General features: G+C 45.0%; 1 protein-coding gene across 1 annotated transcript; it reads right to left on the bottom strand.

Annotated features, from left to right (window-relative positions):
• Positions 1 to 380: 380 nt before the first annotated feature.
• On the bottom strand, positions 381 to 1,145 carry LOC124672981. The gene has a single exon (XM_047209125.1). It carries the CDS (start codon positions 1,143 to 1,145, stop codon positions 381 to 383), a length of 765 nt encoding a protein of 254 aa, XP_047065081.1.
• Between the last annotated feature and the right edge of the window lie 11,321 nt (positions 1,146 to 12,466).

Here is a 12,466-nt window from a genome sequence, read left to right as displayed (position 1 = left end):
CGCCCTTTGGGCCTATTTGGTTTCTACATCATCACTCCTTAACTAGTTCACTACTTTAAGAGAAATATGAGAACTGAGGCATTATTGGTTTATTCGAATCAGTCGGTACCGTGGCAGATTGAAGCGAGAGACCCTCAGTTCTCACGTGGTTCTCATTAAAGCTTTTCCGATTGACGAAGCCATCCAGGCCTCCAGTAACATTCATTTGCTTTGAATAGAAAAACTTCGAGCAATGCTTGATCCAACTTTATTCCGTGGCACTGTACATACTACGTAGATACTCACGGGTTCATCCAAACATTTTACACCTTACATTTGAAGATTTGATCCAGCTAAACTACTTTAGCTGCTAGCGTGCTGGTCTACCGCCCTACGGCTAATCAGCTTCCCCACGGCGCGGTGCCTCCGTCACCAGCTTCGCCCTCCCCGCGGCGGCGTGCCAGCATGGCGGCGAGCGCGCGGGAGTGCGGCCACGCAGGGTTCCCGCGCGACGCGGCCTCCCGGAACATAGCCTCGGCGCGGGCGAGCGACGCGTCGGCCGTGTCCCTCACCATCGTGCCCTCCACATCGTGCTCCATCCTGTCCTCGGCGCCGCCGTCCGTGTGGCGCGCCAGGGGCTTCCTCGTGTCCGCGAACTCCACCTCGGCCAGCGGCGAGGGCTTGTGCGTCCGGTAGTACTCCCGGTCCTCCTCCCTCACCTTGCGCGCCGCCGCCTCCTCGTCCCCGGGCGTCGCGTCGCCGAGAGGGTCGCTCCCCGCGGGCGCGGAAGACCGGCGCCGCTTCTGCGTGAACGTCGAGCCTGCCGCCGGGTCCGCGAGCTCCTGGGAACCGAGCTTCCCCGAGGGGCCGAACGGCGGGACGCGCTCTTCTTTGGTGGTGGTGGACGCCGACTCCGACGGCCGTGGCGTCGTTGCTGACGTGTGCTTGTCGTCTGATCCCTTGGTGGCTTCCTCGGCGACGGAGAACTTCGGGGGGCGGTCGGCGTAGTCGTCGCTCGGCGGCTCGCCGGAGTGGACGGCAGGGTCGCCGGCGCCGGCGGCTTCCGTTGTGATGGACAGCAGGCGGCGGTGTGCGGCTAGGATGCTGCGTTGGGTGGTTGATGTGCTTGAGGCGACGAGGCGGATAGCTCGTGCTGTAGTGGCCATCATCGTGCTCGCGGCTTTCTATCGTTTTCTTCCGGTTGGTTCAGCTATCGATTTCGTTGGTCATGGCGCCTCTGCGGCGGTGCTTCTATATAAGGAACGGAATGCTCGGCGTCGAGAGAGTTGCCGGAGCAGGACGACGAGGTGGGCGAGAGGTCGACACGTGGAGAGTTCTAGAGTTTCGAGAATGAGGTGGAAGACACGAGTCGACCGAGAGAGCGAGAGGCCGACCGAGGAAACCACTTGTCTCTAGATAGCCCTGGACGGATAAGACTTTGGTCCGGTAGGGCCCAAATGAAACCCATTTGTAATTGTTCTGCTACATTTAGCCGCACTCTTACATGTCTGAAGAGGAAATTCCTACTATATACTAAACCGGGACCAGATTTTTCGATAAATAAAATATATTAATATCGATAGATACTAATTACACTTAGCATCAGCAACGACATAATACCTAATAATAGTACGGATGCACAGAGTCAAAAGAAAGGGAAAAAACTAAGAAGAAAAAAAGTTCTGGTACTTCAGCCCTAGCAGCAACAGTGCATTCACCACCAAGACAACGCGTGAACTCCAGATTCTCTAAAAACAACGGCTCCAAGAAGATAACAGTGCACAAGCGCCGTCATCGTCCGATCAAAAGATTTTAGGTTTGCAACCTGAAGATAGCCCCGCTCTCAAAATAATGCCTTCAACTAGGCCATTGCCATGCACAACTAATTTATGTTGCCAAGCACGCCGATGCATATATTTTAGCGAGTAGATACATATAAATTAAAATTTTACTAAGGTATAACATCTGACATGTTAATATTATAAAGTCAAGCGCTAGGGATCAGACGGGTGTAAAAAAGCCTCCCATCAGGTGTCTTCCAGACAGTCCGATCTATTTAAGTGAGCGATTTTCATGCGTCCAGTTATGGTAAAAACGCTTCGTATGTATCAATTATTTCAGAGTATGTAATATTTATCCCTAACATTTTTTCTTATATTCAGCCAAAATCCGAAATCATGGTGAAAAAAAATCTACCGGTACAAAATAAACTCGAATGTAAGATTCTTCTCTGCGTATCAAACATTTTTAAAAATGTTACATCGTTTTCCAACATTTCTCTACGGTGTATCCAAAAAAAATTTACTATACCACTATATAGTACACTAGTTTTTTTTAATTTGAATTTACGGTTCCACAGACTTCCTAGCAATGCAACTTCAAACCAATCTACGCCGTTGATTTGCAGTTTGGAGGTGATATCCGTCACTCATCAAACCACCACTTTTTAGATCCAATGGTCAGGAATGCAGGGATTCACCAATCACCACCCATCTTCTCGCGCTTGTGACTGGCGTTGCTGAAGCAGCAAAACTGCTAGATACTTCAGAGTAGTTCACCGCTCCAGTTAATTAAATAGGTCTGATCCACCTGACATGGGGTAACCAGGGACCCATGGAGGACATGTCCACTCAAAATCCATCAAACAGTTGATGTGTACTACCTCCATTCCAAGGCTTAAGGCCTATATTTTTTCAGAAAATCCAACTATGTTAAATTTGACTAAAAAATTATTAATATGTCAAATACAAAATTAATATTGTTAGATAGAAAATGAAATATATTTTCATGTGCTATCTACAAAATATCATATTTATTGATGATTATTCTAAAATTTTGGTCAAACTTTACTTGCTTTGAATTTTCCAAAAAAGTATAAGCCTTAAGCCTTGGCATGGTGGTATTAATTGTTTTTTAGGAATCTACGTACTCTCTTAGGAACTAAGGAGGAGAATGAAAATACGGGGGCTAAGACTGATTTATTGTCTGGCCAACCGGTGGCAATGGTCACAGACGAAAATACAGTACCTGAAGGGCAGGAAATTGAAGGGAAATCTGATCGCAGGAAGCGGTCAAAGAAGGAAGGAGCTAACTCCATTTCACAAGGATCGGCGGCCTCCCGTGAGGAGTCCGTCCGGTCGCAATGAAAATCTTAGGAGCGAACTGTCAGGGCTTGGGTAATCGTCCGACAGTTCTTTCGCTTTTGGACGTTCAAAGACGTTGCAACCCCGATGTGATGTTCTTGTCGGAGACTCGCCTCGATACCTTTTCGGCAGAGTGTTTAAAGGCGAAGGTTAAAAATGGATTTTAAAGTTCTGAATCCTACCTCCTCCCATAGTGGAGGGGTTATGTTGCTATGGAAAAGGGAGATAAATATCCAACAACTTTTTTCAGCTCCAAATCATATTGATGTTCGAGTCACAGAAACCCCTGACAAAGTGTGGACGCTAACTGGCATCTATGAAGAGCCTAGATGGGAAGATAAATGCAAGAAGTGGGATAAAATAAGGGAATTACATGCTCAGCATAATCTCCCATGGATGATCTTTGGTGACTTCAATGAAATAATGTTCTCTCATGAAAAGGAAGGAGGAAATCAGAGACCGCAAAATTTTATGCAGGCCTTCCGTGATGTGTTGTATGATTGCAATCTTAATGATCTCGGGTTCGTTGGGGACCAATTCACATGGCGAAGAGGTCGGATTAGGGAGCGGCTGGATAGAGCTCTAGTGAATGACTCTTGGCTAATGATGCACCCTGAGGCTTCTCTTTTTCATCAGGATTATATGCGCTCGGATCACCACCCCATTCTTTTTTTTAAACCAACACCACCCCATTCTCATGGATACTGTAACAATTAATACATGTATCCAGCATGGCACAACTTGAAAATTTGAAGCAAAATGGCTATAAGAGGAGAATTTCTGTGAAGTGGTGGAGCAAGCCTGGGCTAATGCGAGTCTGACAATTGTTGATGGAAGAGTTCTAGCTAAGCTTGAGCAAATGCATAAGGTCCTGCATGACTAGGACAGCCGGTTTATAAACGGCCTAAAAATAGATTAAGAAAGGCTCAGCGGGAGATAGAGACAGCTCTCAACAGACCAATGACTGATGTAAATTTGGGTAAAGCAAAAGAATTGTCTGAGATGGTAGAGATATTACTCGAACATGAGGAATGACATTGGCTCCAAAGAGCTAGGGCTAATTGGTTGATTCAGGGAGATCGTAATACAAAGTTCTTTCACCAATTCGCATCTGCTCGGCGGAAGAGAAACATGATTAAAAGATTAAAGGGAGATAATGACCAGTGGATAGAAGGCACGACCCTTCTTAAGCCCATGATCCTCGAATATTTCTCTAGCCTCTTCACTTCGGAGGTTGATGAGAAAGACCTGGCTGTTATGGAAAAGGTTCAGGCAAAAGTTTCTATTCAAATGAATGAGAGTCTGCTTGGTCCTTTCACACCAGAAGAGGTTTAAAAAGCTGCTTTCAGTATTGGAGACTACAAGGCACCCGGGCCTGATGGCCTCCATGCGTTTTTTACAAGAATTTCTGGCAACTTTGTGGAGATGATATTAGTAATGAAATCTTGCAGGCGATGAACACTGGAGTAAACCCTGAGGGATGGAACGACACCACAATTGTCCTTATTCCGAAAACTGAAAACTCGGAGCTTGTCACCCAGTTTCGACCGATCAGTTTATGTAACGTGATCTATAAAATCATCTCCAATATGTTGGAAGTTAGGATAAAAGGGGTTCTCCCGGAGGTGATTTCTCCGACGCGGAGTGCGTTTGTTCAGGTCGCCTTATTACAGACAATGCTTTGGTTGCCTGTGAGTGTGTGCACGCCATTAAAAACAAGCATGGAGGAAAAAAATGGCGCCTGTGCAGTCAAGCTGGATATGCATAAGGCTTATGATCGTGTTGAATGGATCTTCCTAAAAAATATGCTGAGGAAACTAGGTTTTGATGAACGATGGATATCTTTGATGATGGCGTGTGCTTCGCGAGTCCGATACCAAGTACGATTCAATTCTGAGGAAACATAGATGTTTGTCCCTACTAGGGGTCTTCGCCAAGGAGATCTTTTTTCTCCTTATTTGCTCCTGTTATGTGCGGAAGGACTTTCCAGTCTTTTGTTGTATGAAGAAGAAGCTGGTGGCATCGATGGGGTCAGCGTGTGCAGAAATGCACCATCAGTCGCACACTTAATTTTTGCTGATGATTCTCTAATCCTCATGAAGGCGGATACGAACAATGCAACTTCCCTACAACCAATGTTGGATACGTTGTGCAAATTCAGGTCAATTGATGAGTCTGGCTAAGTCAAGCATTTATTTTTCTCCTAATACTAATGCTTTTTTGAGAGAAAAAATTTGTGAGGCTCTACATATAGATACAGAGGCTTTATCGGTAAAGTACCTAGGTCTCTCGGCGTTGGTGGGTGCGGATAGGAGTGATTGCTTCCTCCATTTTGTGGAAAGGATTATAGACAGAATAAATGGCTGGAAGGAGAAACAACTATCAATAGGAGGGAAGGAGATTTTGTTGAGGGCTGTGGCGCAAGCCATCCCTGCCTATGCAATGTCAGTTTTTCATATCCCTATTGGTGTTTGTAAGAGAATGACATATGCCATTGCACAATTCTGTGGGGTAATGATGAGAATAGCAAAAAGATGCACTGGCTTCCGTGGTGCAAATTATGCTACCCAAAAAATAAAGGGATTTCTATTTTCGTGCCCTCAGGTCCTTAGTTGTACTCAGTTTTCCCCAGCTCCTTAGTTTTTCCTCAGTTTTCCCCAAGCCCTTGTCTGAACCGCAGAAGGAGCTCGGACGGAAGGAATCCGTTAAGTTGACCATTCCGTGCTGACGAGTGGGGTCGTGTCGTTTGTGGGGTCGCGTCGTGTGGGACCGCGTCGTGCGGGGCTGGTAGGAACGGACCGCGTGGGACAGGACGAGACCGTGTTTGTGTGGCCGTAGCGTGTGGGGCCGTAGCATGTGGGACCGTAGCGTGTGGAGCCGTGTGGGTCCGGGACGGGGGCACGAGTGGTTTCTGTCTCTTTCGCCCAGATTAGCAGTTTTCAATGTACCTTTTTCCTCTCTCTCGCTCGATCTCATTCATATTTTATAGCCCAAATTGGTAGCAAATCTAGAGCAGCTTCTCCTTCTGTTTTTTAACGCCATTCATTTCTTTATGCCTTCGTTTTTACCCAATCAGGTAGGAAATCTAGGGCACAAATCCGGAGAGAAAATATAGGATAAGTTGCATACGAGCAACCAACATAGCATAGATATATTCGGGACAGATCCAAAAGTAGTACCGATAGATCCAACATAAGCTACATTTTACATGAATTTAAGCTGCTCTACGGATAGAGCGATCACATACGTAAAGTGCGGTAGGCACGTTCAACGCCTCCGAGGTAGCGCGTGTGACTCGCTTGGAGGTTGCGCAGGTGAATCCCAAGTGCTTTGTGTTTGACCATGTACGCATGCACGTTCACGGTCCTTCCAACTCTAGCGCCACATCCGCCAATGGATTCAGCATGGTTCACCGGGGAGTTGAAGTCGGTGGCGCGGAGCTTCTCGTTGCGGAAGGGCACTTGTAAATGCCTCGAGCAAAGGGGCCATCGTAATGGCCGGACTGCAGCCCTCCGAGGACGTGACGAGTCTTGGTGTGGAAGGACTCGTCGTCGCTCGTCGACGTCGCCGCTCTGCACCTGTCACGTAGCACCAAAGATCGTGCGAGAAAACACGGAGTCAATTGCAACGATGATGGAACGAGAGTGAACAAAAAATCATGCATAATAATATGGGCTCGGAAAAAAGAGGTAGCCTCAGTTACATTGGACACACTTATATCCAGGATTTGAGTAAGTAAACCAAAGATCATGCACAACAAATTTGTACACACCAATTGTTTACTGACCAAACCCTGAATCAATTTATGCCCAAATATTCATCATCATCGGCACAAATCTTAAACAAAAGCAAATCACAAACACTAATAACGCAAGATCTAACACAAAAGGATTGAACTAGGAACATGTGAACAGTAATAACGCAAGATCTAACACAAAAAGATTGAACTAAGAACAGACGAACAGTAATAACGCAAGATCTAACACAAAAGGATTGAACTAGGAACTGACGAACCCTAATAACGCTAGATCTAACACAAAAGGATTGAAATGAGATAAGAACAAGGGAACAAAGGGTTACCTCCGGCTCGTTGTCGACGATGCTGGTGTCGTAGGGGTTCTCCGGCGCGTCGTACTGCACTGGTTCGTACGGGTCCCAAGCGACGGCGGCCTGGACGGTGGCGATGGCCGATGCGCCGGCTGCTACGTTGGAAGCAGCGACAGGGGCCTGGACGGGGGCGGCGGCCGATGCGCCGGCTGCTACGTTGGAAGCAGCGACAGGGGCCTGGACGGGGCGGCGGCTGATGTGCCGAGCAATGGGCATCTCATTCTTCTTCATCGCCGGCGGTTTTCTTCGGGTTTTTTCTTCGGTTGTGGAGAAGATGATGGGACAGGAGAGGCGGTTGCAGTGAGCCAGTGAGAACGTGTGTCGAGGGAGAGAAAGAGGGGCTCTATAAAGACGAAGGTGGCGCGTACCGCAACACGCGTCCGCTATGCACGGCTGCAGCGTGCACCGCGACACGAGTCTAACCCTGGGACGTTTGGTGTACTCAGTTATAACCTCAGGCCTTATACAAAAAAATTATCTGTACTCAGTTTTCCCCTCGAGGACTTAGACCGGTAAGTGCAATATACTCAGTTTTACCCTCAAGTAGCTGGTCAACAGAGAGTCAACAAATGAGATTAACATAGCTAATTGAGTCATTTCATGCGGAAAAAAATCCAAAAAAAATAAAAACATAGTGGCACCTACTCATGGAGTCTTCCTACGCAACCTGCCACCTAGAAAACCTTAACAAACATATATAAATCAAGTTTTACCACAAATTTCCACTTCTCAGAATCACTAGTGTAGCTATGAAGATGCATGGTTTTCCACTCAAACCCCTTTGCAAAACATCTTTCCCAAAAACATAGTTTGTCTAAATGATGCCATAATTGTCACACTCATGTATATTTGAATTGCAAATAATTTGATGTAGCCCAATATGAATTATATTGTACAAAACACGCATTTTTCATTTTGTAATTCTTTTGTTTGAATCCCTTAGTCTATTTACTATTTATGTACCCTTGGATTCTTAGTACTACTCAGTTTTACCCTCAAGTACTGTCACAAATGCTCTGAGAAGCCCAAACTTATCCTGATTGGTTGAGCCGTTGTCACACGGATCGACTCCACGAACCGTTGATCCACTGATCTAACGGGCAGTATACCCCTATCCGTCTCTTCGTGGCAACCTCTCTCTCTCTCTCTCTCTTCGTGGCCACCCCTCTCTCTCTCTCTGTCGGTGGAGAGTGCCCACCCCTCTATTTATGTGCAATAACGAGTTTGCCACTTAATATAGTTTGGGATATAGTATTGGTATAAACACGAGGCATATATATTTGCGGATTTCAGTGAATGCATTATTTGTCACCCCTCTAACAATTATAAACTATCTTTAGCTGTCCTTTTCTTTTAGGGGATATAGTTTGGGATATAGTATTGGTATTTTGAAACGGCCTAAAAGTGGTATAATTTTGGTATAAACATGAGGCATACATATTTGCGGATTTCGGTGATTGCATTATTTGTCACCCCTCTAACAATTATCAATTATCTTTAGTTGTCCTTTTCTTTTAGGGAATATAGTTTGGGATATAGTATTGGTATTTTGAAACGGCCTAAAAGTGGTATAATTTTGGTATAAACATGAGGCATACATATTTGCGGATTTCGGTGATTGCACTATTTGTCACCCCTCTAACAATTATCAACTATCTTTAGCTGTCATTTTCTTTTAGGGAATATAGTTTGGGATATAGTATTGGTATTTTGAAACGGCCTAAAAGTGGTATAATTTTGGTATAAACATGAGGCATACATATTTGCGGATTTCGGTGATTGCATTATTTGTCACCCCTCTAACAATTATCAACTATCTTTAGCTTTCCTTTTCTTTTAGGGAATATAGTTTGGGATATAGTATTGGTATTTTGAAACGGCCTAAAAGTGGTATAATTTTGGTATAAACATGAGGCATACATATTTGCGGATTTCGGTGATTGCATTATTTGTCACCCCTCTAACAATTATCAACTATCTTTAGCTGTCCTTTTATTTTAGGGAATATAGTTGGTAATTTCGGTGAATGCACACACTAACTTTGAAAACAACTACAAGTACATGTAAGCTGAATAATGGATTTGTAACAAGGTATCCCTTGTAACAACATCTAGCGCCCAGTGAGCAATGATAAGAATCCGATCGTAATTATACAACAAAAAAAAACAACCGGCCATCGGATTAGCTTGCTTCTTCAACTCTATCAGCTGCCTTAACTCGCTTGTTCATTTTCTTCAGTTCTCCCTTCACTTCCACCGAGTCCTGCATTGGGAGCATTAGGCATAATCGGAACGGCTCCTCTCTCGGCCGCATTCTCTACAGACAAGTCCCCCTCCCAAATTGCGCTCCCCAATAGCGCCAATTGATTCCCGCAATTGAAGCCTCCGAACGTACACATCGATCCACTCGAAATGCCCGCATTTCTTCAAGATCCGAAAACAACAACGTGAACCCTAAATCCCAAATTCGAGGGAATAACAAGAAAATCGAGAGAAAACAGAGAAATTGGAGCGAGATCTAACCTTATCCCCCTCTCTATATGGCAAGTTCTCGCATGCAACGAACTCACGTCCACGGTTGCCGTTCTCGTCCGTCTTACAGATCGACCGCTTCAGAGGCTCCTGTCGTGGGCAGTCAGGGCATCTTGTCAAAGGCACGGTTCCATACTGCGGCCATGAAGAACGGGAGGTCGAAGAGAAACTAGACATCACCAGCCTGCGGAGAAGGGCTGCCGCTGGCGGAGAAGAAGAACAATGGGGCGCGGGGAAAGAAAGTGGAAGCAATGGCACGGGCACGGGCGCGGGGCTGGCTCGGGCTCCCATTTTGCAACGGTCACCTGGGTAAGCTGTGGGTCCGGCACGCTAACGTGGACAAGTTGTGGGTCCCACGATGATCTGGATAAGTGGAGACATGTCCACTGCGGGGCACCAACAGCGGCCCCACTTGCCAGCACCAACCAACGTCAACTAAACGGGAATCCTCCGTCCGAGCTCCTTCTGCGGGTTACAGACAAGGGATTGGGGAAAACTGAGGAAAAACTAAGGAGATGGAGAAAACTGAGTACAACTAAGGACCCGAGGGCACGAAAATAGAAATCCCAAAAATAAAGGTGATATGTAGTTCATAGATTTTCATTCTTTCAATTTAGCAATGTTGGCTAAACAGGTTTGGCGCTTCATAGCTGAACCTGAATCCCTATGTGCTACAATCTTACGAGCAAAGTATTTTCCCCATGGTGATATTTTAAAGGCAGGGCCGAAGGCCGGCTCCAATTTTACTTGGCAGAGTATTTTAGCAGGGCTCTCTACTTTTAAGAGGGGATATATATGGACGGTAGGTACTAGTGACAATATTAATATCTATTCTGACCCTTGGATTTCAGCTAGCTAAGACAGGAAAATCATCTCCCTAAGAACAAATATGGCGTATTCAAAGGTCTCTCAGTTAATTGATGTGAATACTAGTTTGTGGGATGAGCCCTTAATCGGAAATTTATTCTTGCCTGTTGATGTCAACCGCATACTCCAAATTCCCCTAAATATACAAGGATTTGAGGATTTTATAGCTTCGAAACGCACTGAGCATGGCCGGTTCACCGTCAGGTCTGCTTATCATCTTCAATGGAGATTTCGGTTTGGACCCAGGGCCGGACAGTTATCACTCCCAAGTTCATCGGTAAACAATCCAGTGTGGAAGTCTCTCTGGAAAATTCAACTACCTAGTAAAATCAAAAAAATTGCATGGCGAGCCTTGCATGGTATTGTTCCTCTTAAATTTATCATGGTGAACACGCATGTTGGCACCAGTGGGGAATGTCCTATCTGTCATTTAGCGGCTGAAGACATTATGCATCTGTTGTTTAAATGCCCTGCAGCGGTAAGTCTTTGGGATTCTCTCGGTATTAACTCGTTGATTAATGAGGCTGCTGTGGCCGCTCGCTCTGGATCAGCGGTCCTCGAATTTATTCTCTCTAAAGAGGAAGCATTGGTACCGAGATTCCAAAATATGGGACAAAAGGAGGTTATTTTGGTTGGGGTTTGGTATCTCTGGTGGATTAGTAGAAGGATAACACATGAAGAATATGTTCCCTTAATGCGACATTGCAGAATGTCTATTCTTTCAATTTTTGAAAATGCAGCCAAAATGAAAAAGCAAACAGGTAACAAAAATCTCAGGTGGTCTAAACCTGTACCGCGCCAAATAAAAGTCAATGTGGATGGCTCCTTCCTCCATGATGATCATACAGGTGTTGTTGGAACAATCTTAAGAGATCATGATGGCCATTTTATTGCTGCTTCTACCATGTACATCCCAAACTTGGCGTCGGCGGCTGTAGGGGAAGCCATGGCATTACGAGAAGGGTTATCTTTGGCTCACCGTATAGGCTATAACAACGTGATTGCGGAATCGGATTCATTAGAAACTGTTGAGTCTTGCACCGGAACTGAAGTGTGGTTGGGAGACTCGGCTCCTGTCTTCGCGAATTGTGTTGATCTCATGGCTCTTATTGGTACAGTGCAGGTCCAACACCCAACGGAAGCTAATGGAGTAGCTTACATGTTGGCAAAGTTTTGTTCATCTGATAAAAATTCTTGTAATTGGGTCGATGAACCCCTTAGCTTCCTTTTAGATATGCTTGTAAACGATGTAACTATCATGTGATCTCATAGCAGCAAGTTCCAGGCGCGCTATTTTCCTTACCAGGGTACCTGAGGGGACTAGAAGGTTTTTAATGAGGCGGCTTTCTAGATTAATATATTATGGTTTCAAAAAGAAAGTTCTCTTAGGAAAAGTGACAGACCGAGAGATAATTGTATATACACTACTCTTGAAATGGTAATAATGTATTTATTAGTGCATCCGTATGTAAATGCATTGTATAAGATCACTAACATGCTTTTTAAAAACTATTTTATCATTTTTTGTGTACATTAGAAAATATGTAAGCCCGTTAAAATATAATAAATCTTGGTTCTCATATGGAAGTGTGCTTAATATAATTATTGTCTACAAGCTTTACATGTATAGATTTTTTTATCACATGCCTCCTAATACAATTCTCTAGATCCTTTTTTTAGATAAAAGGGAGTCATCCCCGATTTCATTAAGGAAACCAGTTTGCTACAAAGTAACATCCCACACCACCAAACGCAACACAGACATGTACTTAAGGTTTTTACAGACCAGGTGGACTGAAATCCCTAGTTCATTGACATCAAAAAGAGAGGACGAAAGAT

This window comes from Lolium rigidum, chromosome 7 (assembly GCF_022539505.1).
Source record: "Lolium rigidum isolate FL_2022 chromosome 7, APGP_CSIRO_Lrig_0.1, whole genome shotgun sequence".
NCBI classification, from domain to species: domain Eukaryota; kingdom Viridiplantae; phylum Streptophyta; class Magnoliopsida; order Poales; family Poaceae; genus Lolium; species Lolium rigidum.
The sequence above is the reverse complement of the archived record's forward strand: the minus strand, read 5'-3'. Positions and strand labels throughout refer to the sequence as shown.